This window comes from Ursus americanus, chromosome 34 (genome assembly GCF_024610735.1).
Source record: "Ursus americanus isolate L20-20 chromosome 34, mUrsAme1.1.p, whole genome shotgun sequence".
NCBI classification, from domain to species: Eukaryota; Metazoa; Chordata; class Mammalia; order Carnivora; family Ursidae; genus Ursus; species Ursus americanus.
Genome location: NC_142160.1, coordinates 13,050,351 through 13,076,241, shown reverse-complemented (window position 1 = coordinate 13,076,241; position 25,891 = coordinate 13,050,351). Strand labels below are relative to the sequence as shown.

The window sequence follows — 25,891 nt, the reverse complement described above, 5'->3', positions numbered from 1 at the left end:
TTACAAAGCACTTCGTTTAATGAGCGTGTATCCTAGAGTGGCTTCATAAAGTAAGGCTTTGATCTTGCCCTTTCAATGACAGGATGCTGGAATATGGTATTTATTCCACAAGGAACCTACAGGGGAATCCAGTGGATTGCAGCTCTTAGCAAAACCAGAACTCACTCCATTGGGAATATTTTATAACAACAGAGTCCATTCAAGTTTTAAGGTAGGTTCCTAGGTTTTAACAAAATCAGTTCATGTGATTTCCTGGGTGAAGGATGGAATGCTGAGAAATGCAAGTGAGAAATGTCAGTTTTCGGTAAAACTTGTCATCAGAAAAAGTAATTTGTGATTAAAGAAGCAGACCCATAACCCTTCCACATTCAGGATTATGTGCAATATCCCATTTATACACGCACAGGCATAGCCACCCACACAACGCGTGTGCATACAATCTGAATAATTATAATGATGGACTTGATCCCTGTGCCCTTGTTCCCTCCCTCATACCTTCCTTCCCTCCCTCCCACCTTCTTTCCAATCGTTAGTATCATGTTTTAGGGATGTACACATTAGATAAGAAGTATACTTTCTCCTCTCAGTTCACAGTGTCAGTAGAGTCCTCTTGGGTGTTTAATACTAATTATGTAGTAAAATATTGTTTATGATATTTGACCTAACTTAAAATGATGCAGATCAAGTAAACAGAAGGCCACTTAGGAAGTCCAGTTTCCACGATATTTAGCTTTCATCCCCACCCTTGAGAGATAACTCGTTTGCCTCATTTTGTGCTCACACGGCCCTTTGATATTTTCATTTCTGTGATACAGTGCCTACCCTGATGTGCTCCACATCAAAGTTCAATTAATACTTCCCATTTCTGGTACTGAGAGGATGCTTTAGAAACCTAAGTGTGCTATAATTTGAAGAGTGGAATCACTTGAAGACTTGAGAGAGCAAAAACACCTTAGTCAGAATTTTTTTTGTGTGTGAGCGGAGTAGCTGATTAAGGCGAATCATTGTTGAGAGTACCATTTCAAAGTGGAAATCCTCAAAATTTTCTAATTATAGTGGTATAAAAAAACATCTCATTCTAATTAATTTTTAATGCCCAATGCCATGAGGATGTGTAGAAATCTATTAATTATAAGAATATGAGTTCTAAATAATGAGTGGATGATTAGGTTTTAATTTGTTTAATTTGGGACTGACTATCCAGAATAATACTTTTATAGCCAAGGCAAACCCAACCCTGGGAGTCCTCTGAGAGTAACCTGTCATCTTTGAATCAGTCATAAATACAGCAACGCTGACCCTTCTGCTTCGGTTGCTTATGCTCCCCAAATCTGTATCTAGTACAGGTCAGTCATCGTCTGTCTGACCGCCAACCGAGTACCATTTGGATGGCTCAGGGACACATAAGTAAAATGTGTTCAGAATTAAAAATCCTTATTTTTATCCTCAGACCCATTCCCATATCTCTGTTCTACTAAGTGAAACCACTGGCCACCCAATTTCCCAAACTTAGAAACAAATGAATCTTTATCACTCCCTTTCCCTCACCTTGGACATTTTGTTAATTACTAAAGCTAATCGTGCCTCGTAAAGAAGTCTCACTCTATCCATTTTCCCCCGCTAACGACTGCCACAAATCTAGGTCATCTTAATTTTTCTTCTGGATTATCGAGGTCATGTCCTACCTTATCTCTTAGCGCTCTTTTTGTCATTTATTTATTTATTTATTTATTTATTTATTTATTTATTTATTTATACTTAACATAGAATATATTATTTGTTTCAGAGGTAGAATTTAGTGGTTCATCAGTTGCATATAACACCCAGTACTCATTGCATCAGGTGCCCTCCTTAATACCCATAACGCAGTTACCCCATCTTTATCCCTTTCTAATCCATTATCCGTCCTCTTGGCTAGAGCTTTTGTTCTTAACATGCAGTTAATTACATTGCCTTTATTAAAAGCCCCATTGAATTGACGCTGATGTATCAACTCTATGTTGTCTGCCATTTGCTTCTCTTTAGCATTCTTCCTTGCCTTTCCTCCTCCCTCCATCCATTTCCTGGGAGTCCATCTGAGACTTTCTTCTCAGGTGGGTCACGCTCTCCCTCATCTCCAGTCTTTTTGTACAAACGATTTCCTTGAGTCCTTTCCTCTGGGCTCTTCAGCTGCTTCCGACGCAGTCCCCGCCCTTCATCCCAACCCATTCTTTTGTGTGGTTATGTTCTCCCCAACCTGGTTCAGCTTTAGGAGGTCGCTGCTTTGCGGGGACCTCCCCTGCGTCCCGTGTCTCCCACCTATGAGAAAGATCACAGTGGGTGCCTGTCTTCTGTGTTGCTAAAGCTCCGTCTACTTCCTTCATCATATGCTTCTCATACTGGGTTGTAATTGTTTATTGAATTGCACGTCTTCCTGCTAGCTTCTGTGTCAGCAACAGCAGAGACCATGGCTTTCTTGTTAATGTATCATGCTTGGTGCCTCCCATAAGGTAGGCACTAAATCAATATTTGTGGAATGACTGATTGAATAAAATTATATGAAGTAAAATATCCAGAAAAGTAATTGTTTTCATAAAACCTTTGCTGTTTGTTCCTTTTCCCCTCGTTTTGGTGGATGTGAGAAGCTACAACTAATTTTCATGAATCCTCATATATACGTAGATCTAACTTAGGTTTCATACTCATTTCGGTCCATTATTATATTTTCCAGGCTGGCTTATTTATTGACAAAGGTGTCAAAACAACCAACGCCAGTGCGGCAGACCCAAGGGAGTACCTCTGTTTGGATAACAGTGCAAGGTAGAGCTCGTCCTCTGACCCTACACTCTGGCCATATCTTGCTAAAGCAAAACTTCCTGAGTTAAGCCATTGTGCTCTCTTCTCCACTAACACGTTTAAACTGAAGTTTTCAAGGTTTGCAGGAGGGTATTGGGAAAAACATTGTTTTCTGTTGTTCTACGTCCTGTGGTTGGTTGGTTGGTTTTAAAATCTTACTGAGATGCCAAAGAAATCAGTACTTTCTCCATTTTTTTCACAGTTGTAAATTGATGTTAGAGAGAGATGCAGAAGGAGAAAGAAAAAAGGAGAGAGAGATGTTGAAAACAGGCCTACATTTGGCCTGAAGTAGAACATGATTCATTGAAAAAACGAGCTAAGATGTTTTAGTGTCATTCCTGAAAACCAAGGCATGTAGAATTTATTGTTAGTGGTCAAAATGGAACGTTGCATTGAATGTATTTCACAGGGAAAGGTCTTGAACTTGATGAGCAAGCTAGTTTGGTTCAGTTGTCTGTAGTCACAGAGTCCCATCATCGCTGGGCTCTATGTTGCTCTCCTTTATAACCACAGAATGTGGTTGGAATAGGGAGAACATTTCAGCAAAATTCTCGTACATGCTAAATAAGAGCCAAAATCAATAACATGTCTCCAATGGAATTAAGAGTTTCTGGAAAAGAGATAGCAACTTAAAGTCCTATTCAGCAGAAACTGTGTGTGTGTTATTTTCCGATACTTCAAGTTGACTGACCAGCGTCCGGTTTTGAAAGGGTGCTAGATTTAAGAGACTCTGTTGATAGACATTTAAGAAAAAGATGCCAGGCCCTGTTGTTCACAAGGGAATAAGATAAGAGCCACACTGTAGGTCGGTGAGTGCATTTAAGTGCGAAGCAGGATTCTTGCAACACAGTAATAAAGCATGAGGTCAGGAGAAAACTGGGCAAAGTACAGTTAGTAAAATTACTCATCAGGATTCCTTAAAGGTCAAGTTGAGCCTGAAATATCTTCAGGCAACGATCAGATGGCATTTGAGAAGCCAAGAAACTATGGACATTATTTAAATAAAACACAAGTTGCCAGATACCTAACAGCTGAGTGAGATATGAAATGGGAAAAGAAGAGATAAACTTTAAAAAGAAAAAGGAGCATAGAGATGACAACCAACGATGAACCAAGAAGAGAATATTAACTGGCAAAACAAAGAAATCTTTGCTAGCAGGACACTGGTGCTTTTTAAGAGTTTATTTTAACTGGTAGAACTAATAGTGTGTACTTTGCTTAGTGTTAACAGAAAGGTCCTTAAACACACCACAGTTGACTCTACCCTGCCCTAAAAAATGATGTGTGTGTATGAGTGGATGGATGAGAATATATATTTCAGAGTTCATGAGAATTCTGAATTAATTAGAATTAATTAGACTTGCCAATGAAACAGTTTATCCATCATGGCCTGAGAAGTTCTTTACCGGGTATGTGTATATGATACTATGATGATGGTAGTTTTTTCTCTGCTCTTCATTATTTCTCTTGCCAGTTTCTAAATGCATACATATTAGGAATTAGACTCCATTTGGAAGTTGTTATTGAAAAGAACTGATTATAGAAGATGAGTAACAAGACATTTGGCAGCTGGTGTATACATTTAATTTTGTATAAACTAATGTGTAGACTAGGCCCACATGCATTCATGCAGTCCAGACATGAGTAAAAATGATAAAACTCTAACACAATGAGTAATAAGCCAGCCCATGAATTAAACATCAGGCTCATGGGATCCAGAAGGTATTTAGTCTGTTCAACAAAGGGGAAGTTGACTCAACAGTTAATCAGATGAGCCTTTCCTTGTGTCTTCAAGATGAGAAACGACAGGCATCCAAAGATGGGAAATTGTAACGCGGGAAAACTCTTGGTTTGAGATTGGGACATTTCATCCAATGGAACGAAAGAGCATGAAAGCCAACTAGTATTTAAAGCGGAGGACAATTAAGGGAGGTTGGAAATCATGCTGAAAGCTCATGGATGAGGATGAGAAAAATTGGGAAAGTTAACTATCATCTACACATCAAGTGGGAAAGAGGTTGAAAATAAGGAGTATCCAAGCAAATGGTCAACAATTGATGTATATGGACAGGAATTTCAGAAGAGACAAGATGGCGGCAGCAATGTTGCATTAGGATACTTTTTTTTTTTTTTTTTTTTTGGCCGGCTTTTAGAACATTGTATAGTTTTCTTTCCAGAACTCTTCCATCTGCCTGATATTATGTAATGACTGTGAAGCTGTCTGCCAGCATCCGCAATGCCAGAGGGTGGGTGACGGCTTAGAGTCAGACTTTTCACCCCTTAGCTCAGAGCTATTTAGTGTAAGGGTCATATACACAGTCAAAGGGCGGATATAACACTTGCCAGACTGGTCTCCTGTGGTCCATTGTCGCCAGTCCTTTCACCAAGTAGCAGCTAGTGACCAGTTAAAAAAAAAAGAAGGTGAAATCTAGTTGTATCACTCCCTGCTTCCCTGCTTCTGAAGATTTACCATCACGTCTGTCTGTCTGTCTGTCTGTTTATCCACCTGCTTTATTGAGGTATGATTACCATGTAACTGTGCATATTTAATGTATACAACTCGGGGAGTTGGAGATAGGTATACACCCATGAAACCATCACCACCATCAGGGTCATAGACACAGCCATCACCTCCCAAAGTTTTCCCCCACTTCCTTTATCATTTAAAAAATTTAGGAATATTTTTTATGTATCTGTGGTAAGAGTATTTACCCTAAGATCTACTCTCTTAGCAAATGTTAAGTGCACAATAGAGGATTATTAGCTATGGGCACCATGCTGTACGGTAGATCTCTAGACTTTATTTATTTTGCACAGGGGCACCTGGGTGGCTCAGTTGGTTGAGTCGACTCTTGATTTCAGCTCACGGTCGTGAGATCGAGCCCTGTGTGGGGGTCTCACTGAGCGTGGAACCTGTTTCAGATTCTTCCTCTCTCTCTCCCTCTGCCCCTTCTAGCCTAGGCACATGCACACATGTTCTCTCTCTCTCTCAAAAAAAAATTGTAATTTATTTATCTTGCATAAGTAAAACTTTATACCCTTTGGCCATCACCTGCCTGTACCCTGCTCCCCCCAGGTCCTTACAGCCAGTATTCTGTGCTCTGTTTTTCCCACTGTATTTAGAATAAAGAACCACGTCCTTGCCTGGTACATGCTCGGCTCTCTATCCTCTGCCCCATGCTTTTTCTATTTTTCTATATTTTTTTAAGATTTTACTTATTTATTAGAGAGAGAGAGAGAGAGAGAGAGAGTGAGCACAAGCAGGGGGAGCTACAGGCAGAAGGAGAAGCAAGACTCCCCACTGAGCAGGGAGCCTCATTCGGGGCTCAATCCCAGGACCCTGGGATCATGACCTGAGCCGAAGGCAGATGCTTAACCAACTGAGCCACCCAGGTGCCCCTGCCCCAAGCTTTTTACTCTCCAGCCAACTTGCTTGTTCTCTGAATGTACCAAGCTCAGCCATGACCAAGGACTTTGCACTTGCTGTTCTCTGGCTGCTTCTCCTATCGCAGCACCTACTGTGTGCCAGCAACCAAGGTAGTGGCATTTGAGCAAATGGTATTTCCTGATTGCATGTTTGAAAATCTCAAACTGCTGAATTGGTTTTCGGAAAGCTCTCTAGTTTGTCCCCCCCTACCAAGCTTTGTAAGATTAAGATAGAAATGATCTTTAAAAAAAAAAAAAAAATAGGTTGACCTTGTGGAATTATTAATTTGATCTGTTATAGGGGATGGTTTTGACACCAATTTTTGACCTTTTTATTAACTGTTTTAAAAGGAACAGAATAAAAGGTAAAATTCAGTCTCTGTAATGAATAAGTTAATTAAATACAATCTGTCTTAAATTTAGGCATGTTTAAGATCTTGTACTAGTTTTATCTCTGTATCTAAAACATTTCATCAGCACACAACTCAAATAATATTCTAGTTCACATATACGTATGTTGAAATACCTGACGAATTTATTCAGTATGTTTATATTCGTATCGCATAGCTTAAGAATTTGTGAAAACATACCAGATTTCCTGGTCTTCGGGTTTTTTGTTGGTGGTGGTGGTGGTTTGTTTGTTTCGAAATGGTTTTAGTGCTTAGACTATTCTGCAGTGTCCCATTCTATAATATAAATTGATTTAAAAAAACAACTAAGAAGTTATGAAAGCAGTTCTCTGGAATCTTGTGTAAATAAATGTAATTTTTTTTTAATATCTGGAATACAAATAATGAATTTGTAAGTTGTGCCTCAAGGTTCTGTTTGTTTGTTTTGGTCAAATATAAATCCTGCCTTTTGACACTTAAGCTTACAATTGTAAATAGTTGGTTTCCAATACTTTTTTAAAAAGTTTTTTTTTTTTTTTTTTTAAACCCCAAGGTTTAGGCCTCATCAGGATGCAGACCCTGAAAAGCCACGCGTTGCTGCTTTAATTGACAGGCTCATTTCTTTTAAAAATAATGACAACGGAGCTTGGGTCAGAGGGGGAGACATCATCGTTCAGAATTCAGCGTAGGTATTCCCTGCAAAGTCATTATCTGATAATACCAATGTATGTATGAATTTATTTATTTATTTTTCAGTGTATTTATTTTTTAAGGCTATTAAAAAAGCCAGCGTACTAAAAGTACAGTGATAGTTTCTGGAATTCTACTATTATTATTATTTTTAAGTTTATTTTTGGTCGTCTCTACATTCAACGTGGGGCTCGAACTCACAACTCTGAGATCAAGGGTTGCACACTCTTCTGCCTGAGCCAGCCAGGCGCCCCTGGAATCATATTATTATTACGAAGAGACAGGGTGAGCTCTGAGGAAGTGCGCTCGCGCTCACAGACTGCAAATGTTTGGAATCGTCTCATTCTGCTGCTTTTATTGGAACTGAACTTGTCTGGTGACATCAGAGTTTTTTGATGAGATTGAGCAGAAGCTGGGGATTTAACTTCATAGAACAAACATGGTCTATGTCAGAGAGCTAAATAAAGATTTTGAAACTACCTGGATCTTTTTCCTTTCCTTTTGGAAACTCAAAAGTTTTCCTGATGCTTCTCCACTGCCATTCAAAACAAAAGTTGTGAATTCCACCTTAATAAGTCTGTTGACTTCTGTCTTAACATGACTTGAGGCAGTAAGCGTCTCACTTTTTTCCCATTTGTATAATTTTAGGAGAAGTCTTGATGTACGTTGAGCTAAGAGTTGGTGTTCAAGAGTCTAGAAAAACATGTTTTTTCTGGCTGGCACAGATGTTAGCTCCTTGGCATTTTACTGTCACCTCTGACTTTCATCGTGCAAAAAAATGAATTCTGTATTACGTCTGTAGAAGTAGCTTGGGTATTAGTGTTGAAAATTTTGAGGAGAATACCAAGATCTAATTGTTTTCAAAAATAATTATTAAAGTAACAATTATAGTGCAGACTATAGGCTGCTGTACTCTGTGCCAGGCACTGTCCTAAAGGGTGGGATTAATTAGTATGTTTAATGCCCTTGAGTATCGGTGAGGAGGGTTATGTTACTGCTTCAACTTCTAGGTGGGCAAACTGAGGAAGAGTCAGGTCGAGTCCCTTGCCCAAGGTCACAGAGGGTCACGCAGCCAGAAATCGGCAAAGCCAAGATTTGAACTGGGCTCCTTCACTGTGGAGTCTGTGCTTTTGGCTATTGGGAATTGAAACGCTTTCTGTGGTCTTTGAGAGTAAACATTGGAACCTTCTGGGTTTCCTAAAACTTGAATACTGAGAGAAATTACCTCTTGTTACATGAGGTGGTAAATTAAATGTTCTTTTATTCTCTTTTCTCTTATAGATTTGCAGATAATGGAATAGGGCTGACCTTTGCCAGGTTTGTAGTCACTTTAAAAATACTTCCTTGATTATTTTAAAGCTGTAAGATAAAATAGCCCGGGGTTTTTTGTTTTTGTTTTTGTTTGATTGGACATAGGAATGTTTTATCATTATGTTAGCATTAAAAAAACACCCATTTCCTAATACCACTAGAGGGCCAAAAATAGATTTTTCTTAATTAATTGAATTTGTACCAAAGTTGGAGGTTAATATAGCTGGAATTCCATAGAAAGGTAGGCCCGTCAAATTTTTTGCTTAGAAGGAAACACTTGAGGGGTGCCTGGGTGGCTCAGTCAGTTGAGCGTCTGCGTTTGGCTCGGGTCATGATCCCAGGGTGCTGGGATAGAGCCCCACATCCCGGTATCCAGGCATCAGGCTCCTTGCTCAGCGGGGAGCCTGCTTCTCCATCTCTGCCCCTCCCCCCTGCTTGTGCACGTCCTTGCTCTTTCTCTCTCTCTGTCAAATAAATAAATAAAATCTTCAAACAAGAGAAAAGAAGAAGAAGAAAACACTTGAGAGGAAGGGAATAACAGTTGGGAACATATTAAATAACTTCTTTCTCAGATGCTGGTCTAACTTTGCAGTGATCTTTAAGACCTGAACTTTTTTTTTTTTTTTAAGATTTTATTTATTTATTACACAGAGATAGAAACAGCCAGCGAGAGAGGGAACACAGCAGGGGAAGTGGGAGAGGAAGAAGCAGGCTCATAGTGGAGGAGCCTGATGTGGGGCTCGATCCCATAACGCCGGGATCACGCCCTGAGCCGAAGGCAGACGCTTAGCCGCTGTGCCACCCAGGCGCCCCTAAGACCTGAACTTTTTATGTGCCATATTTGTCTCCGGACAGCAGTTCTTTTGGCTGCTGTCTTAAACACGCTTGCCCTCGAACTGTTACATTCAGAGCAAGTTCATTCTCCCATGTGCAGTGCTGTTGCTCGAGACTAAACTAATCCATTGTTGCTACTAAATGCAGTTTCATCTCTTTACTCTGCAAACCATGTATTGATTTCTATGAGGTACGGTTCACAGTTTAGAAGGACTTTTTGATGACTTGATAATCTGTATTTGAAAAAACTCCTGGCTGCTTTGAAAACTTTTAGCTTTTTCAGGTATAGCTTGCCTTTTTTTTTTTTTAAGATTTAATTTATTTATTTATTAGAGAGCGAGAGAGAGTGAGAGAGCACAAGCAGAGGGAGGAGCAGGCAGAGGGAGAAGGAGAAACAGATTCCCCATTGAGCAGGGAGCCCGATGCGGGACTTGATCCCAGGACCGTGAGATCATGACCTGAGCCAAAGGCAGATGCCCATCCGACTGAGCCTCTCAGGTGTCCCCAGCTATCGCTTGCCTTTATCTGAGGGTCAGTTTCAATCTCCTGGAGAGGGGACGGTAATGGTTTTACTCCTTTTCACAGCGATGGAAGCTTTCCAAGTGATGAAGGTTCCAGCCAGGAAGTATCTGAGTCTCTCTTTGTTGGGGAGAGCAGGAATTACGGCTTCCAGGGAGGTCAGAACAAGTATATGGGCACTGGAGGAATAGACCAGAAGCCCCGGACCCTGCCTCGGAACAGGTAAGCATTGCTTAACAGCGGACTGTTATATTTGAACAAGAAATGAAAACCTAACCCTTATGGACATTTCTAATATTAATCCTGGGTGGATTGGTTCCCACTGTGACACTTTTCCCACCTTACCTGATTACCTCTATTATTATTTTTGGTACTGTTGCTATTACAGTTGTATATATTATCTTCTGGAAATCTGGAGCATTTAACGGTCAAATGCTTTATAGATTTCGTAACGAAGGAAGCTATCTCAGTTTTCCATTCCTTGCATGAGGCCTTCTATAAGCTGCTGATTTTTTTGTTTTCTTATTTTCTTGAACCACAGAAAGTTGGCCAAACTGTAAACTATGACATGAGGTCACTTTTGCCTCAATTTGTGAGGTTGGTTTGCAGAAATAGCCACTGGAAAAAGGAAATAACCTATTGAAAAGAGTCCTAGAAAATAAGAGTGGGTTGATGGCAAGGCTGACTCAAACCTGAACCACGGCCATATCATTACCAGTGTTTCAGTTGTATGGAGGAGACTCTTGGCATGTTTTCTGTCAAAGTAATCACAGAGTCGTTAAAATTGTACTTATCCCCAGAAAGATTCTTCAGAGCTTTTAGGGAGCTATTAACTAATTAATCCATACCTTAGTTCTGAGACACAGTTTGGAATTGTCCTCATTTTCCTTGTGAGAAAAACAGAGGAAAAACTCCTGCTCTAAAGGTCTCGTGTTAGAGCTTCTGCCAGAATTCATCAAGCAGCTGTCCCCTTAAAAGTTGTGCTCCGTATGTGGCCGTTGGGCTAGGATAGGTCGGGGGGGATGGGCCCAGCGGGCTGCTAGCTTGGAGGGCCGGAGCGGTGCTGGTTGGCCGAAGGGCTTTACTAGCTTCTGGCAAAGAGTGAGCTTGGTTCCGCTGCCCCTGTGCTTGTCTTTGGGAAATCTAGAATGCCATTATAAGCTACGCTCTGTGTAGCACTCCTGTTAGCCAGACTATTTGGAAGCCACTGGGAAAGAAACTTCATGGATTTTTAATAGCTAACATTTATTAAATGCTGACGATGTGTCAGGCCCTGTTCTAAATACTTTATTCTCCGCTTAATCCTTGCAAAGCCCAGTGAGGTAGGTACTGTCATTATCCTGCTTTATAAACGAGGACCTTACTGAAAGTGGAGGCTGTCACAGTCAGCTGTAGCTGTCTTTCTGATGTGTAACGAGAAATGGCTGTGTTGGTTGGCATATGGTGGCGGGATGATGGTGGCCAACTCCGTTTTTGGTTTTTCTTTTTAATGTTAGCCTCTGGGTTGGTTTTTTTTTTTTTTTTCCCCTTTTCTTTCTCTGTTTTTTTGATTGAAGTACAATTGACTTACAGTATTATGTTTCAGGTGTGCAAAATACCAACTCTACAGTCACATACATTACGTCCTCCAGTTTTATTTCAAAATGCCCCCTGCTTCTTTGCAAAGGAGGCTTTTCCAAAACAAAGACTCCTCATTAGTCGATGGATCCAGTCTTTATATTACTATGTCTTGAAAACTTTTTCTATGTGAGAGAACCATTTTGGGATCTATCCTTACAAATACATCAGAATGCATAGATTTTTTTTAACCAAGCTATTTCATTTCCTTGCTCGCAGTACGCTTCGACTGTAAAACACTGCCAAGTTGTAAACTAAAGTTGCTGTAGAAGTCCGCGGCAGTTCCATTACAGAATTTCACAGGGTTAGACACCTAAGGGATCCAGAATATTATGGGTTTTGTACCTTAATTATGATTAATGATCTATGATTAGTAGTTAAGGAGCTTGTGTTTTAACAGAAAGGAGGAAAATGAAGAAACCGAACTTCTCACTCCAGCCAGCCCCTTTGACGTAGTAAGCCTTGAGGATTTACACTTTGATACTTTTAAGTGTATCATTTTATCTTATTACTGTCATTTAGTGGCTTGAGGGGAGGTTCTCTCCGTGAAAGCACAAGATTTGTCTTTTGTTCTCCTGCCAGAGATTTTGGAACCAAAACGAAAGTGTATGAGTTCCCAAATAAAAGGTCTGAACTGGGTTATTCAAGGCAGCAAAAGTCACGTCTTCAGAGAGGACTCCATTCTGTCCCAGACAGCGTGTCTCTCACCCCCCATCGGTCGTAGTACTGTGTCTCACTGTCCCCCACAACACTTACTATCTGAAATTATCCTTTCTTTTCCTGTTTGCCTCTGCCACTGCAGTATATGTTTCATTTGAGCAGCGATCTTATCTTGGTACCATTGGCTCCTAGAATTGTGCTTAGCGTGTCCGGGAGATCCAACAGTGTTTATAAAACAAATGTGTGCGTGAAGTGCGGGTACAGGGAGAGGCCCGTGTGCATTAAACAAAATCTTGTATCTCAACAGGACATTCCCTATTAGAGGCTTTCAGATTTATGACGGGCCCATTCATCTAACCAGGTGTACTTTCAAAAAATACGTGCCCACCCCGGATAGGTACACCAGCGCTATTGGCTTCCTCGTGAAGAATCCCTGGCAGATAACTCCCAGGAATAACATCTCCCTCGTGAAGTTTGGTCCACATGTAAGTATGTCCTTATGGGATCTGTGTGGTGACCATGGCAGGAGGAGGGGGGATAGCACATTCCCAAAGACAAAAACACAAAGTATTCGTACTGAGTCTTTATAACTGGGAGGAGAAGTAGATGCAAGAAAGACTCCTCTTTCCATCCATGCTGTCCCGTTGGGTTCAAGGTGAGAAAAGAAGTCCCACGTGACTTGAGGTATTTTTGACCTTCAAGTTACACCTCGGAAGGGACCATGACTTAAAGTGATGACATGGCGTGGGAGAGTTTCAGAGGAACAGCAGGACATAGGATTTGGGGGAGTTCATTTGTAATAATCTATGAAGAGAGTTGAGTTCTTCCTGGTATTTTACTTGTCTGGGGCTTATTCTTCTGGGGAACCAGAGGATAAAAGGATGGGAAAGAAGAGGAGTACTGGGCTTGTATAATAAGACAGATACCGGGGCGCTTGGGTGGCACAGCGGTTAGGCGTCTGCCTTCGGCTCAGGGCGTGATCCCGGCGTTGTGGGATTGAGCCCCACATCAGGCTCCTCCGCTATGAGCCTGCTTCTTCCTCTCCCACTCCCCCTGCTTGTGTTCCCTCTCTCGCTGGCTGTCTCTATCTCTGTCGAATAAATAAAATCTTAAAAAAAAAAATAAGACAGATACAGATACACACTGTTGGAAGATTTTTATGAAGACTGCAAAGAAGACTGAGAAATAATTGCTTTCAATACAGTGGCCCACAGAAATGGTTTTCTTAGTAGTTTCATCAGTGCTCTCTGGACCCTGAGCACATAGGACAGTCTGATGACGTACCTGACCCTCCGCCATCTTGCCTGTTCCAAGATGACCATGGTACAGGGAGGTTGAGTCTCAGGTGGTGTCGCTCACCGCTCCCACAGGCGGCTGCAACTGGGAAGTGGCTCATATTTCTCTCATTCATTCAGAGTCCACAGGCTGACTCTGCGGTTGCCTAGTTTAAAATAGAACATGGGATAGGACCAGAGTCTATATCTGGTTTTCTAGAATGAGGCATGAAATTGAAGCCCAGGTGCAAATTGGGATGCCAGCTTGGTTGGCTGGTTCTCTTTTAGGTCCTATGACTCCGGGGGAAGAGGGAGGGCTACACTAGGCAGATAGCTTCCCACATAAATAAATAGGGCGGTCCTTGGAGCAGCTTTCCAGGGTGGAGGTTGGGTGTTCACTTGCCTCCTACACAGACCTTCCCACACATGGAGTTCTAGTGACCGCTGACACAGTCGTTCTGAAAAACAGTTCATTGGGTGTTACATTGGCTGTGGGGTTCCCAAGTTCTAACATCCGTGCTGTTCAAGTGTAGTGGTCATCAGCCTGGGGGTCTGATGGTGCTGATGCCCTGGGAACGGTTTGTAAAGGCAGTTTTATTCTCCCCGAACAGGTGGGAAATATGCCCTAAACGTTTCTTAAATTTAACCATAGAAGGTACAAGGGAAATGAAAAAAAAAAAAAAAAAAAAGGCTACACCTAGGAATTTAGAGCCACTTGTCCCAGACATCACTGATTTTTCTTTGAGTTGCCTATCATTTAGATGTTGAGTTGATTTTACGACATCCGAGGGTGCTGAGTGCATGAAAGCATTGTAGAGGTGCATCTGCAAGGCATGCATAGCGTGAATAATTTACCACTAATAAGAAGCAGCTAAGGACTATAAACATGTCACCTGCAGCTTGCTTTGCAGCTCTGTACTATGTGTTTAATCAAAGCCTTAAATTAACTCTACCTGACATGAAAGTCACTGAGCTGGGTTTGGTCTATGTTGAGGAGAAGGTAACATACACTTTTCAGCAGATTCTAGTGAGTTCAGCAGTCACCCTGCATACCAAGACAACACTTGGAAGGTGTTTCAGTTTGCAACTATACTTGTTTTTTGGTGGTGATGGGGGGAGAGTCAAATGAACAAGCAACTAAAGCATTTGGAGTGAAATAAAAGGATGAACTAGCTCAGAAGATAGAATTTATAATAGATTTTTATTTAATTGAGGTATAATTTGCAGGCAGGGAAATGCACACACCTTAAGTGTAAAGTTTATAATTTTTAACAAATATACATGACTGCATATTTCCCCTTCCCACAACTCTTCTAATTCTCTTATCAAGGTTAGTTTTGTCTGGAGAGCAGGTAATTGTTTTTAAATGGGAGAAAAAGGAAAACACCAAATATGTTTTCAGCATTTGCTACTTGACCTCCATAAGGCTATGTAACTTTTTTTTTTTTTTTTGCCCAACCATGTCGTAATTAATTGAACACTTTGTTTGGGTGCCATCGTTGATGACCATGAACTGTGACTCGCAACTGCTCTAAGCTTAAACCAGTTGTAAGGCATATGCCGTGGGGTCCTTGCAGGGGACACCGGCCAGGGTGATAGGAGCCTCCGTGTTGTGACGTCCTGGTTTTTCACTGCCGGCAGGTCTCTTTGAATGTCTTCTTTGGAAAGCCCGGCCCCTGGTTTGAAGATTGTGAGCTGGATGGTGATAAGAACTCCATATTCCACGACATCGATGGGTCTGTGACAGGATACAAGGATGCTTACGTGGGAAGAATTGACAACTACCTGATCCGCCACCCGAGCTGTGTGAACATTACCAAATGGAACGCGGTGGTCTGCAGCGGGAACTATGCCCAGGTAGGCCGTTGTGCAATCGATATGAGGCCTGACTCCGAACCAGCTCCTAACAGCATCGCTTCCGTGAGGAGTGCTCTCCTGCTCTCCAGCATGATTGATCCTTTCTAACCATGGTTTTTCTTTAGGATAAAAAGGAAAAAAAAAATTTATGAGGGATCATGGACTCCTACAATTTTATTTCAAGTTCTGCTCCAAGGCAATTAAACAAATGGAAAAGTGGGTCCAAGAGTGGTAGGACGATTTGTCCTTGGTTAAATATGTGGGATATAGTTGGGGGTGAGAACCCATATTTCCTAAGTCTTAGGCCTGGTTTTCTTGCCATGCTACCGCTGTGCCCACTGAGAAGGAGATTTATTCTTTGCTTTCGGGGTCATTCTCTGTACTAAATTAGAGAATTAGGCAGAGGGTTAAAGATGGGAGGGAGTTTTTCTGGCTTAATTTTAAAGGAGTATTAGCTTCTTTGTTGTGGGATTTCTCATCCCCATAAGGAAAAAAAATGTTATTCTTAAGTTCTGGGAAAGTCAAGGAAAAAATGGAGAATTAACTAGAGAAGAAAAGAATGTGGTTTGAAATGTAATTTCTTTTTCCTTTCATCTTATCCTTAATCAGAATTGCCTGCTAAAACGAAGTTAACCTAGGATGCTGTAGACATTCTAGAGTTAAAGCAAAAACCAAAGAGCTTTTAGCTCTTTTTTGTAGCTACAGTTTTAGCTAAATTTCATGGGTGTGTGTCTGTCTGAAAGTGGTGTGTGCTCGCCAGTGAAATAGAAAATTATTGGGGCGCCTGGGTGGTGCAGTCGTTAAGCGTCTGCCTTCAGCTCAGGGAGTGATCCCGGCATTATGGGATCGAGCCCCACATCAGGCTCCTCCGCTGGGAGCCTGCTTCTTCCTCTCGCATTCCCCCTGCTTGTGTTCCCTCTCTCACTGGCTGTCTCTGTTAAATAAATAAATAAAATCTTTATAAAAAAAATAGAAAATTATTATAGATGTGCCCGTCAACCCTTTGGATTTCAAATATATTCGAGAATGTCAACCTGATCCTCCTATCTTACAAAGCAGAGCAGTAATTCAACTTTTATTGGAGGATGAAGAAAGAAGTAAGTCATCTAATGCTTCCAAGGAGGTTCTGGGAATGGTAGGACCATAAGTCAGAAATTTTCTCCTGAGAATTTGGGATTTGGGCTGGGAGCCCAGATTTGCGGCCATTCGTTGTTACTTAGATAATGTATAAGATGATATGTTTTTAGGCAAAAGGTAGAAACAAAATAAGACTATATGTTTTCAGGCAAAAGGTAGAAGCACCTGGATCTCAAGATAGAATAATAATTGGCTCTTTGTAAATATATTTTAGCTCTTTGCTAACCCAAGGGTTAAAGGGGCTGAGGAAGAAAGGTGGAAACATAAGGAGAACTAAAATTACTGGCGCGCCTGGGTGGCTCTGTCGGTTTAAGCGTCTGCCTTCGGCTCAAGTTACAATCCCAGGATCCTGGGATTGAGTCCCATCGGGCTCCCTGCTCAGCGGGGAGTCTGCTTCTCCCTCTGCCTTTGCTGCTCCCCCTGTTCGTGCGCTCTCTCTCTCTCAAATAAATAAATAAAATCTTAAAAAAAATAAAATAAAGTTACATGTGTCACTTCCTATTCTTCCTGGATTTGGAAGAAGGCAGGAGATGGATTGATTGATACGTATATGTATATTACATATAACCTATTACATATAATCTGTTTTTTATATTACAACCTAGTTTTAAAATTACATTATTATTTCGGGGCACCTGGGTGGCTCAGTCATTAAGCGTCTGCCTTCGGCTCAGGGCGTGATCCCAGTGTTATAGGATCGAGCCCCACATCAGGCTCCTCTGCTATGAGCCTGCTTCTTCCTCTCCCACTCCCCCTGCTTGTGTTCCCTCTCTCACTGGCTGTCTCTCTCTCTGTCAAATAAATAAATAAAATCTTAAAAAAAAAATAAAATTACATTATTATTTCAACTTATATTCAATATTCTATATTGTGTATTTATATAACCTATATAGTAAATATGGGTTAAATAGAAATATATTTTTAAAATAAGTACAATATGTATGTGTAGTAACTATAATATATACTACAGACTAATTAAATATATTTAAATGACAACTGGTAGTCTCAAAATATATGTTTCCTATCTTTATTTTTAAATCTTTAAGTGATGTCTGTAAAGAAGAGTATTATTATATTGAAATAGTCAAACATGAATGAGACTTAAGGAGCTTTTCTGGCTCACAGGTTGTATACATGAGGAATCAATATAGACAAAACTGTAGAAATGAGAGGAAGAAAAATAGAGAAGTATTGTGGATTAAATGCAGTCTTCTGTGGATTAAATGTTTTAATCCTTCTGGAGAATTCTGTTACAGGATAATGATTTGCTTTAGGGAATTGTTCCGAGGTTTGTTCTTTGGAAGATGCATTTGGAGAAGGTTTTGTTTTGGCACAGCAAGGGGCGCAAATGCCACTGGACTAAATTCAGGATTTTCAAATTCGTCTCTGTTTAATATATTTTTCCAGTTTTTGCAAAGTGCTTTATAGCTTTTTTTTTTGAATGGATGAAAAATGACTTCTCGGGCTGATGTAGGTCATGGAAAACTGAAAGCCGAAACTCTAAGGTATTTCCATTTTCCATCTCTTATTTTAGAGGAAAGTCTTTCAGATTTGACTGGAGGGTATCAGTTTCACATTAATTTACGGATTCTTTGTATGTGTGTTCTTCAGGCTGAGGTATTTCTTTGACAAGCTATATAAGCCGCAAAGGTTTTATATTCTGATGAATAAGCTGGCCTGCGGCTGTGGAGGGGTGAGGAAGATCTTGGCTAGCAGGGTGCTTGGTCTGTTTTTACCATTTCAGTTTAAGTCGGCTGCATTTTAAGTATAACTTAGGATGGAGTTGGCGGCTACTCATTTAGTCTGGCTCTGATCACAGAACCTCTGTTCTGGAAGGAGAGGCACTGAACTTTGTGCTGGAAATGTTTGTTTCGCTTATCTAAGCTTTCGTTCCCTCCTTTTTAATTCTTCTAAAAAAATTTTTTTTATTAAGTTTTTAATTTTTTAAAAAGATTTTTATGCAGGGAGCCCTAGTGGGACTCGATCCCAGGACCCCGAGATCATGACCTGAGCCGAAGGCAGACGCTTACTGACTCAGCCACCCAGGTGCCCCTTAAGTTTTTAATTTTCTTAATTCCAGTATAGTTAACCTAAAGTGTTCGATTAGTTTTAGATGTGTGATGTAGTGATTCAGCAATTCTACCCATGACTCAGTGCTCATCATGATAAGAGTACTCTTGAATCCCCAGTCCCTATTTCACCCCTCTCCCCCTGCCCCCCACTCCCCCCGCCCCCCGTAACCACGAGTGTGCTCTCTGTAGTTAAGAGTCTTCTCCCCTTTAATTCTTAATTGCTTGTTGAAGGTTTATGTGCAGACGTGGAGCGCTCAGAATCTGACGATGACCATCGCGCGAGACGAGTATCCCTCCTACCCTATGGTGCTCAGGGGCATTAACCAGAAGGCTGCCTTTCCTCAGTACCAGCCTGTGATCATGCTGGAGAAGGGCTACACCATCCACTGGAATGGACCGGCACCAAGAACTGCTTTTCTATACCTCATAAACTTCAACAGGTATGTTTCTGTTCCTGTTACATCACCCGGTGGAGCCAGTCATAATTTCGTGGAGACAAATGATACCATATTGCTTTTGTAGCAAGTGGAGAATGCCAGTTTCACGTACTTTGTTCCTCTTGTGTGGAGGCTGTATATTTTTTGTTGATGGAATTAAGCCATTTCACAGATTAAATCCTGTCATTTTAAAAACATTTCTTTTTGTCTGGGGTCGAGGTATAGTGTGCAGAAAGCCACTTAACAAGAGCTTTTACTATAGTCTGCTGAGTGCTTTAATTCCCCGTAGCTGGGGTGGGACGAAGTTTTATCTGGCGTTCCAACTGAGCTCTTGGTTATCTAGAAAATGGAAAGATTTTTGAGGCCGAGTTCAGACCTGACAGAAGAGAGTGGTGTGATTGACAACTAATGTCAGCTCCAGGCAAGAGGGGGACGAAGTGGGCCATGATGCCAGGCACTTAACCACCCCTGCCTGAAAGCTTCTTTCTGTCCCTTCTTGATTTCAGTTGTCTGTCCTGATAATATTACTTTCAATCAAAGGCTCTATTTTTACATTAATTTATTCAAGTGTTTTCTGTGTACCCGCTGATCTAAAGATGAACGAAAGTACTTGCCTCTCGGGAGCTTCTATTATCCAGCGGGAAGTTCTGTTATCCAGGTTGAAAAAATTTTAAGTAAGTCGACAAACCAATGCTATTTTTAGTGGACAGAGGATAGAGCAATAATGCTGCCTACAGGGGCGGGGCCAGGGTGCACGGAGGAAGTGGTACTAAGTGATCAGTCTTGTTATAAAAGCAATACCATTGAGAAAGGGCTGGTTCTGCTCAGGGACTGATGGAGTCAGGGTGATGGGAGCGTGGGGTGTGTCATGGGAAGTGACAGGTGACACTGGAAAGGAGGAATGGGACTGTTTTGAAAGGCAGAGGTAATCAATCTAGTTATGTGTGATGGTGAACCCAGGGGACTCCCTGAAACTGCTCAGATGGGTACTGGAAAAATTGAAATGGCTTATTTCCTTGGCTGGTCATAACACTCTGACTTGTCATAACTCTCTTAAAACACCCACTTGAAATGAAGAGAGGTGGGCCTAGAACATGTAGGAATTCAGCTGTAAGTAGGTCACTTCCAAGGATCTGTGAGTATTAGTGGATGCCCTTCTTCTGAGATGTTAGGGCCCCAGCACCTGCTCTAAACTGGACCATGACTGTTTTCCTCTAACACTTGCTGTTTCTCTGTGCCTTTGTTGGAGAACCGCACCCCTGCCTACTGAGTCAACCAAGGCAAAAAATCCCAGGGCTCATCATTGACTCTTCTTTCCTTCATCCCATCCCATCAGCGACCAAAGCCTGTTGGTCCTATCTCCTTAATGGTGTTCCAGTCTCTCCACTTCTTTCCACCCCTGCTGCTTGTGACTGAGTTCAGGCCATCATCATCTCTTGCCTGGATCCTACATGATCTCCCCACCTCCAGTCCTTGGTTCACATTGTGTCCAGGGTGAGGTTTCTAAAAGCCAGTCTGGTATGACCAGTCCCAGGAGTAAGCTGCAGGGAAGGCAGTGAAAGGAACAGCAATGGTCAGAGAGGACCAAGGAGAAATGTCAGAGTGATCAGGAATCCGAAGACTTCTATCTGGAGGGGTATGAACTTGAGGTGAGAGATGACAACCAAATGGTATGCAAGGTTCTGTAAGGATCACACGTAACTTTTGAACAAATAGTGAGTGAATAAAAATCTTTTAAAGTGAAACGAGGCTGAACCAAGAAGTTTCAAGAATCTGCATGGGCTTTTGAAGTTCAGTCAGACTTTCCTTGCTTAGTAGCTCAAAGTTTGTAAAAATTACATCATGGGCAGAGGCAAGAGGAAGGGATGGACAATTTTTTCCCCGAATTTAATGTGATTATAGAGAGGTCACAGATTTTGTCATAGTGCCATTTCTACAAATAACACTTTAAAAATAATAAAAGCTGTGCTTATTCATTAAACAAAACAAGGAAAATAAAGAAAAAACATCAAGAAACTTGAAATAACCTATAATTCTTCTAATCAAAGTGAGGCATTAGAAACTTATTATTTCTCTCTTTCTCCACCCTCGTGTGTTTTCGGAGCATATAGATATACCAAAATTTATTTGACTCCTCTCTTCCTCTGTGAGCATGCACCTTGTTTTTCTTCTGCCAGCCCCTCTATACCCCCTCTTTGCTATTATAAATGGTACCTCATAGAGCATCTCTCCTGGTCTACGTTACTAATTATTCTTTAGAGGGATTACTGGTAAAACCTGAATGAATAATTTTAAGGCCTTGTTACCTATTATTTAAAAATTCTTTGGAAGAGTGGTGGTAATTGTAGAACCTTGTGAAAGTACTTAATGCCACTGAACCGCGGACTTAAAAAATGGATAAAAAGATAAATTTTTGGTTATGTGTATTTTATTTTATTTTATTTTTTTAGATTTTATTTATTTATTAGACAGAGATAGAGACAGCCAGTGAGAGAGGGAACACAAGCAGGGGGAGTGGGAGAGGAAGAAGCAGGCTCATAGCGGAGGAGCCTGACGTGGGGCTCGATCCCATAACGCCGGGATCACGCCCTGAGCCGAAGGCAGACGCCCAACCGCTGTGCCACCCAGGCGCCCCTGGTTATGTGTATTTTAACACAACTTACAAAATGCCCTCAAACAGCAAATGATTAAAAAAGGGGAAATATTTTTAATGGTTTCCAGGAAGTGTTGATTTTATATCTAGAGACAGGATATTACATAAGAAAAAAAAAAAACCCCAGCAATTTGGTAATACACATCGAAAGCTTTAAAAATACATATGCCTTTATATCCAGCAGTTTTACAACTAAGTATTTATCCTAATGCAATCATAAAACAAAAAAATATATTTATGAACCAAAAAATCTTTGGAGGGGCAACTGGCTGGCTAGTGGGTGGAGCGTGCGACTCCCGATCTCAGGGTTGTGAGTTTGAGCCCCACTTTGGGTGTAGAGATTACTTAAAAAAAGTAAGTAAGTAAAATTTTAAAAAAATTTTTGTAAAGGTTTTACCAGCGTACACTCCCACTGTCAGGCTATTAGCGTTTCATCCATTTTCATAGACCCCATTCCCAGCCATCTCACTTAATTTTATTATCCTCTTTCAGTGTCTAAGTACATTTTATCCAGCTTCTGTTCACATTCTCTGAAGTCCTGTCGAGACCAAGACATTTCTGTAAGCCAGACGATTGCTGTAAATACATTGATAAGAGAAGTTTGGGGAACCTACAGAGGTGGACGATTTGCTAGTATTTGGGGCACAGAGCCTCCATTGTTAGTGGCTCAATCAATACACATCAGACATTGAAGGAGGAGAAAAATCGTGGCTGAAATTTACATATGCTATAGTACTCAAAATATATATATAGGCTCAAGTGTGAATTCATTGTTTTATTGTCTCTCCTTTATAGGAATGACTGGATTCGAGTTGGCCTCTGCTATCCATCAAACACAAGTTTTCAGGTTACCTTTGGCTTTTTACAGCGCCATAATGGCTCATTATCCAAAATGGAAGACTATGAGCCTGTGCATTCCCTGGAAGAATTGCAGAGGAAGCAGTCGGAGAGGAAATTCTATTTTGACTCCAGCACGGGGTAATTGGGCGCAACCGTGAATGAGAATTATTGCTATTTTTCTTTAATGGTGAAATTACTAGTTCTTCAGCCTAACTAAGAATAGGTTGTGATGGGACGGCTGTTCAGAAAAGCAGCTGATGTGGGTAATTCTCTGCTCATCACTATTAGAGGTTTAGAGCAGTAGAATAACTCATAATTACACTTGGCGGCAGGAATCAAATGAAGCTGTTTGCCATATACCTATTAAGGCAATTTCGAGAGAGAAATTACCCTTGTCAATAAAGAACCAGTAGGCCCAATTGAAAATTAAAATAATTTTTTTTTCTGTGACAACCCTTAAGATGATTATTGACATGGGATAGAGTTCATATTTCAGGGAAAGCTCCTTTTTTTCTTCCTTTAAGGTGATCTCTCAAGTTGACCTTGAGTTTAAAAAAACCACCAAAACCAAACCACTGTATAACCATGGCATATTTGCTTTCAACTTTCTCTAGGCTGCGTCTTTCCACTTTTTAATTCTAATCCTGTTCACCCGGGGTCCTGTTGGCTTTGTCTGCCTTTATCCAGTTACAGTCTCTCAGCCTTTGGGTTATGGTAGGCTCGATCTCCTGTACTCTTCCAGCAAGTAGCATGCTCCTTCAGTATCCATTCCTTAAGCTGACATTCCTATCACATGCCATCGTCTAGGTACTGTAAAGGTACTCATGTGAATAAGACCCATTTCTTCCGCAAATTCACAGTCCATTGAAGGATGTGGGCTTGTAAAGCAAGTCATTAGTGAGCTAGAGACTTAAATGCTGTAATTCCTATAGTGGGATATTCAGTGTGCCTTCCGAGGTCACCCGGAAGCTCAGCCTAGGGTGACCAGTGACATCCCAAGAGGGTGACACTGGAGTTAACTCCTGAGGAATGAGTTGGAGGAGATGGAAAAAGAGAGGGGTCAGGTGTCCCCAGGAGCAGTGTGGATAGGTGCATGAAGGCATGGAAGAACGTGGCATGGCATGTTTGGGGGAAAGACGAAAGTTCAGAATGGGGAGAAGGGGGCGTGAGGTTGGGGTTCAGTCAAGTGTCTTCTTCGTTTTTGAAGAGGATGCAGCTCATTTGCCCTCCAGGGCTCCTCCAGCAGCCCGTGTGACCAGCTGAAGTCTTTTCTGATCATAATTGTTGCTGATTTTCAGTTTCTAGTAAGACTTAAGACAACCTACTTAGATTTTTATTCTACAGATGACAGAACTTCCACATTCCCCATTGATTTCCCACAAAAATAAATGGACACCCTAATTTGTGAGGATGGTCTGGGGATCACAAATGAATGATTAGCTGGGAAATATTTTTTTCCATTCCGGTATTTTTAGAATCCCTCAGCCTTCGAGGTTCTAATTCTTTTTAATTCTGTTCATTTTGATGATTATTAATTATGTCAGAAGGCCAAGGCCTAATTAGGTCCCTTTCATTCCTTATGTATGTATGTTAAAAGTACTGATGTGAGGACAATGGCTGATTTTTACCTCATAAACGCAACTTTTCATTGTTCACTGACTTCATATTAAGTATAAATTCATGATCTCTAGTAATCAATCACATTTGATCAAATGCTTTACAATCTTGACTTCCTTTGCTTCAGAAAGACTAGGTTTGCTGACAGATGTTGGACTGTTGCCTGGAAGTTACTTTTCCATTCATCTTGGCAGCAGGAGGATAATTCAGAGTGGGTGGGACTGTTCCTTTCCCTTGATTTTGGCCGAAGTACAGACAGAAGGACCTCAGGCCCATCTGCTCTTAGTAAACATCACAGGAATCGATGTGAGACCAGATCTTGGCCTTAGCCAAGCAAGTCACAGTTGCTATTTTTATTTATTTCAAATTTATGCCTTAAACCAAAATGTTTCATAAACCAAAATTAAAAAAATAAAAGCATACTAATTTACGAAATCCTAAACTCAACACAAGTCTAAAATTTTCCAAGTAAGTTCTGAACCAAACCAAAGTCCATCCTCCCAAATTACCTATTGAACTAATTCACTCCAGAAATTAACTTTGATATGTTCCGGAATGACTGAATTGGGTTATCAAAATATTTTCTGAAAGTAGTGTTGCATTTGACATAGGGCCCTAGGAGGATAGAAAGGAAGGAGAAACAACTTTATTAGATTTGTAGTTTATTTTCTTTTAAGGGAAAGTTATTTTGTTAGAGGAATAGCCCTTTGGGCCATGAGCCAGTGTGAGGAATTTTTGTGAGTTTGTGAGACTCCGTTCTAACATCCCATGGATTGGTTTGTGTTCTGTTCAGGTTGCTGTTTTTGTATCTCAAAGCCAAAAGCCACAGGGATGGCCACAGTTACTGTTCATCTCAGGGATGTGAAAGAGTCAAGATCCAGGCAGCAACAGACTCAAAAGATACCAGTAACTGCATGGCCAAAGCGTATCCCCAGTATTACAAGAAGCCGTCGGCACTCAAGCGCATGCCCTCCATGCTCACCAGACTCTGTCAAGGCTGCGGGACCCGCCAGGTAAACAAGGAAGAAGAGTGGGCTGTGGGTAGGAAAGAAACAAAAGCAGTTTTGTTTTGTTTTTTTGTTTGTTTCTTTATTTTGCCAATAGGCACATTTTTCTTTGAAACATCTGTATTGCCAATTTATAAATATTGCATGAGTTCTCCTGAATTTTGGCCCATTCTAGAATGTGATAATCCTAAGAAGCAAATTAGCCCAAATTCATAATAGAAATATCTGACCCCTGTGATACATCACTCTACCCTGGATGACTGTAGACTTTTTGGTCCTCATTTTCCTCCCCTCTCTCCCCCAGGTGTAATTCTGTTACAGTATTGCTATTGGATTTATACATCAGTAATGTAGAAAAATATTTTGTTTTATTGAGGACTATAAAATTTCTCTTCCAGAAATGCAACTCATATATGGGGTGCCTGGGGTGGTTCAGTTGGTTAAGATCCTGGCTCTTGATTTTGTCTCAGATCATGATCTCAGGGTTGTGGGATCCAGTCCCGCGTCAGTCTCCACACTTAGCATGGAGTCTGCTTGAGTTTCTCTCTCCCTTTGCCCCTCCCCACTAAAATAAATAAATAAATCTTTTAAAAAACGCAACTCATATGAAAATTGTTCCCCCCCCCTTTTTTAAGGTGGAAAGCTACCATTAATTTTGAAGCATGTACTGTTATATTTACCTGCAATTAAAAGTACAAACTAACTTTGGCTAGAAG

The 25,891-nt window shown here is 40.9% G+C and overlaps 1 protein-coding gene across 5 annotated transcripts in view; it reads left to right on the top strand.

The window, feature by feature from the left end:
• The window catches only part of CEMIP2 (cell migration inducing hyaluronidase 2), a 125,402-nt gene that overhangs the window by 38,885 nt on the left and 60,626 nt on the right, over positions 1-25,891 (top strand). For all 5 annotated transcript variants that reach the window (XM_087858782.1, XM_087858783.1, XM_045772616.2 and 2 more), the window contains 10 exons: positions 83-211; positions 2,711-2,799; positions 7,204-7,335; positions 8,622-8,657; positions 10,071-10,226; positions 12,589-12,766; positions 15,197-15,412; positions 18,853-19,061; positions 22,507-22,689; positions 24,962-25,181. In XM_087858782.1, coding sequence (XP_087714908.1) covers positions 83-211; positions 2,711-2,799; positions 7,204-7,335; positions 8,622-8,657; positions 10,071-10,226; positions 12,589-12,766; positions 15,197-15,412; positions 18,853-19,061; positions 22,507-22,689; positions 24,962-25,181 — 1,548 coding nt within the window. The remainder of the gene's footprint in view (positions 1-82; positions 212-2,710; positions 2,800-7,203; positions 7,336-8,621; positions 8,658-10,070; positions 10,227-12,588; positions 12,767-15,196; positions 15,413-18,852; positions 19,062-22,506; positions 22,690-24,961; positions 25,182-25,891) is intronic.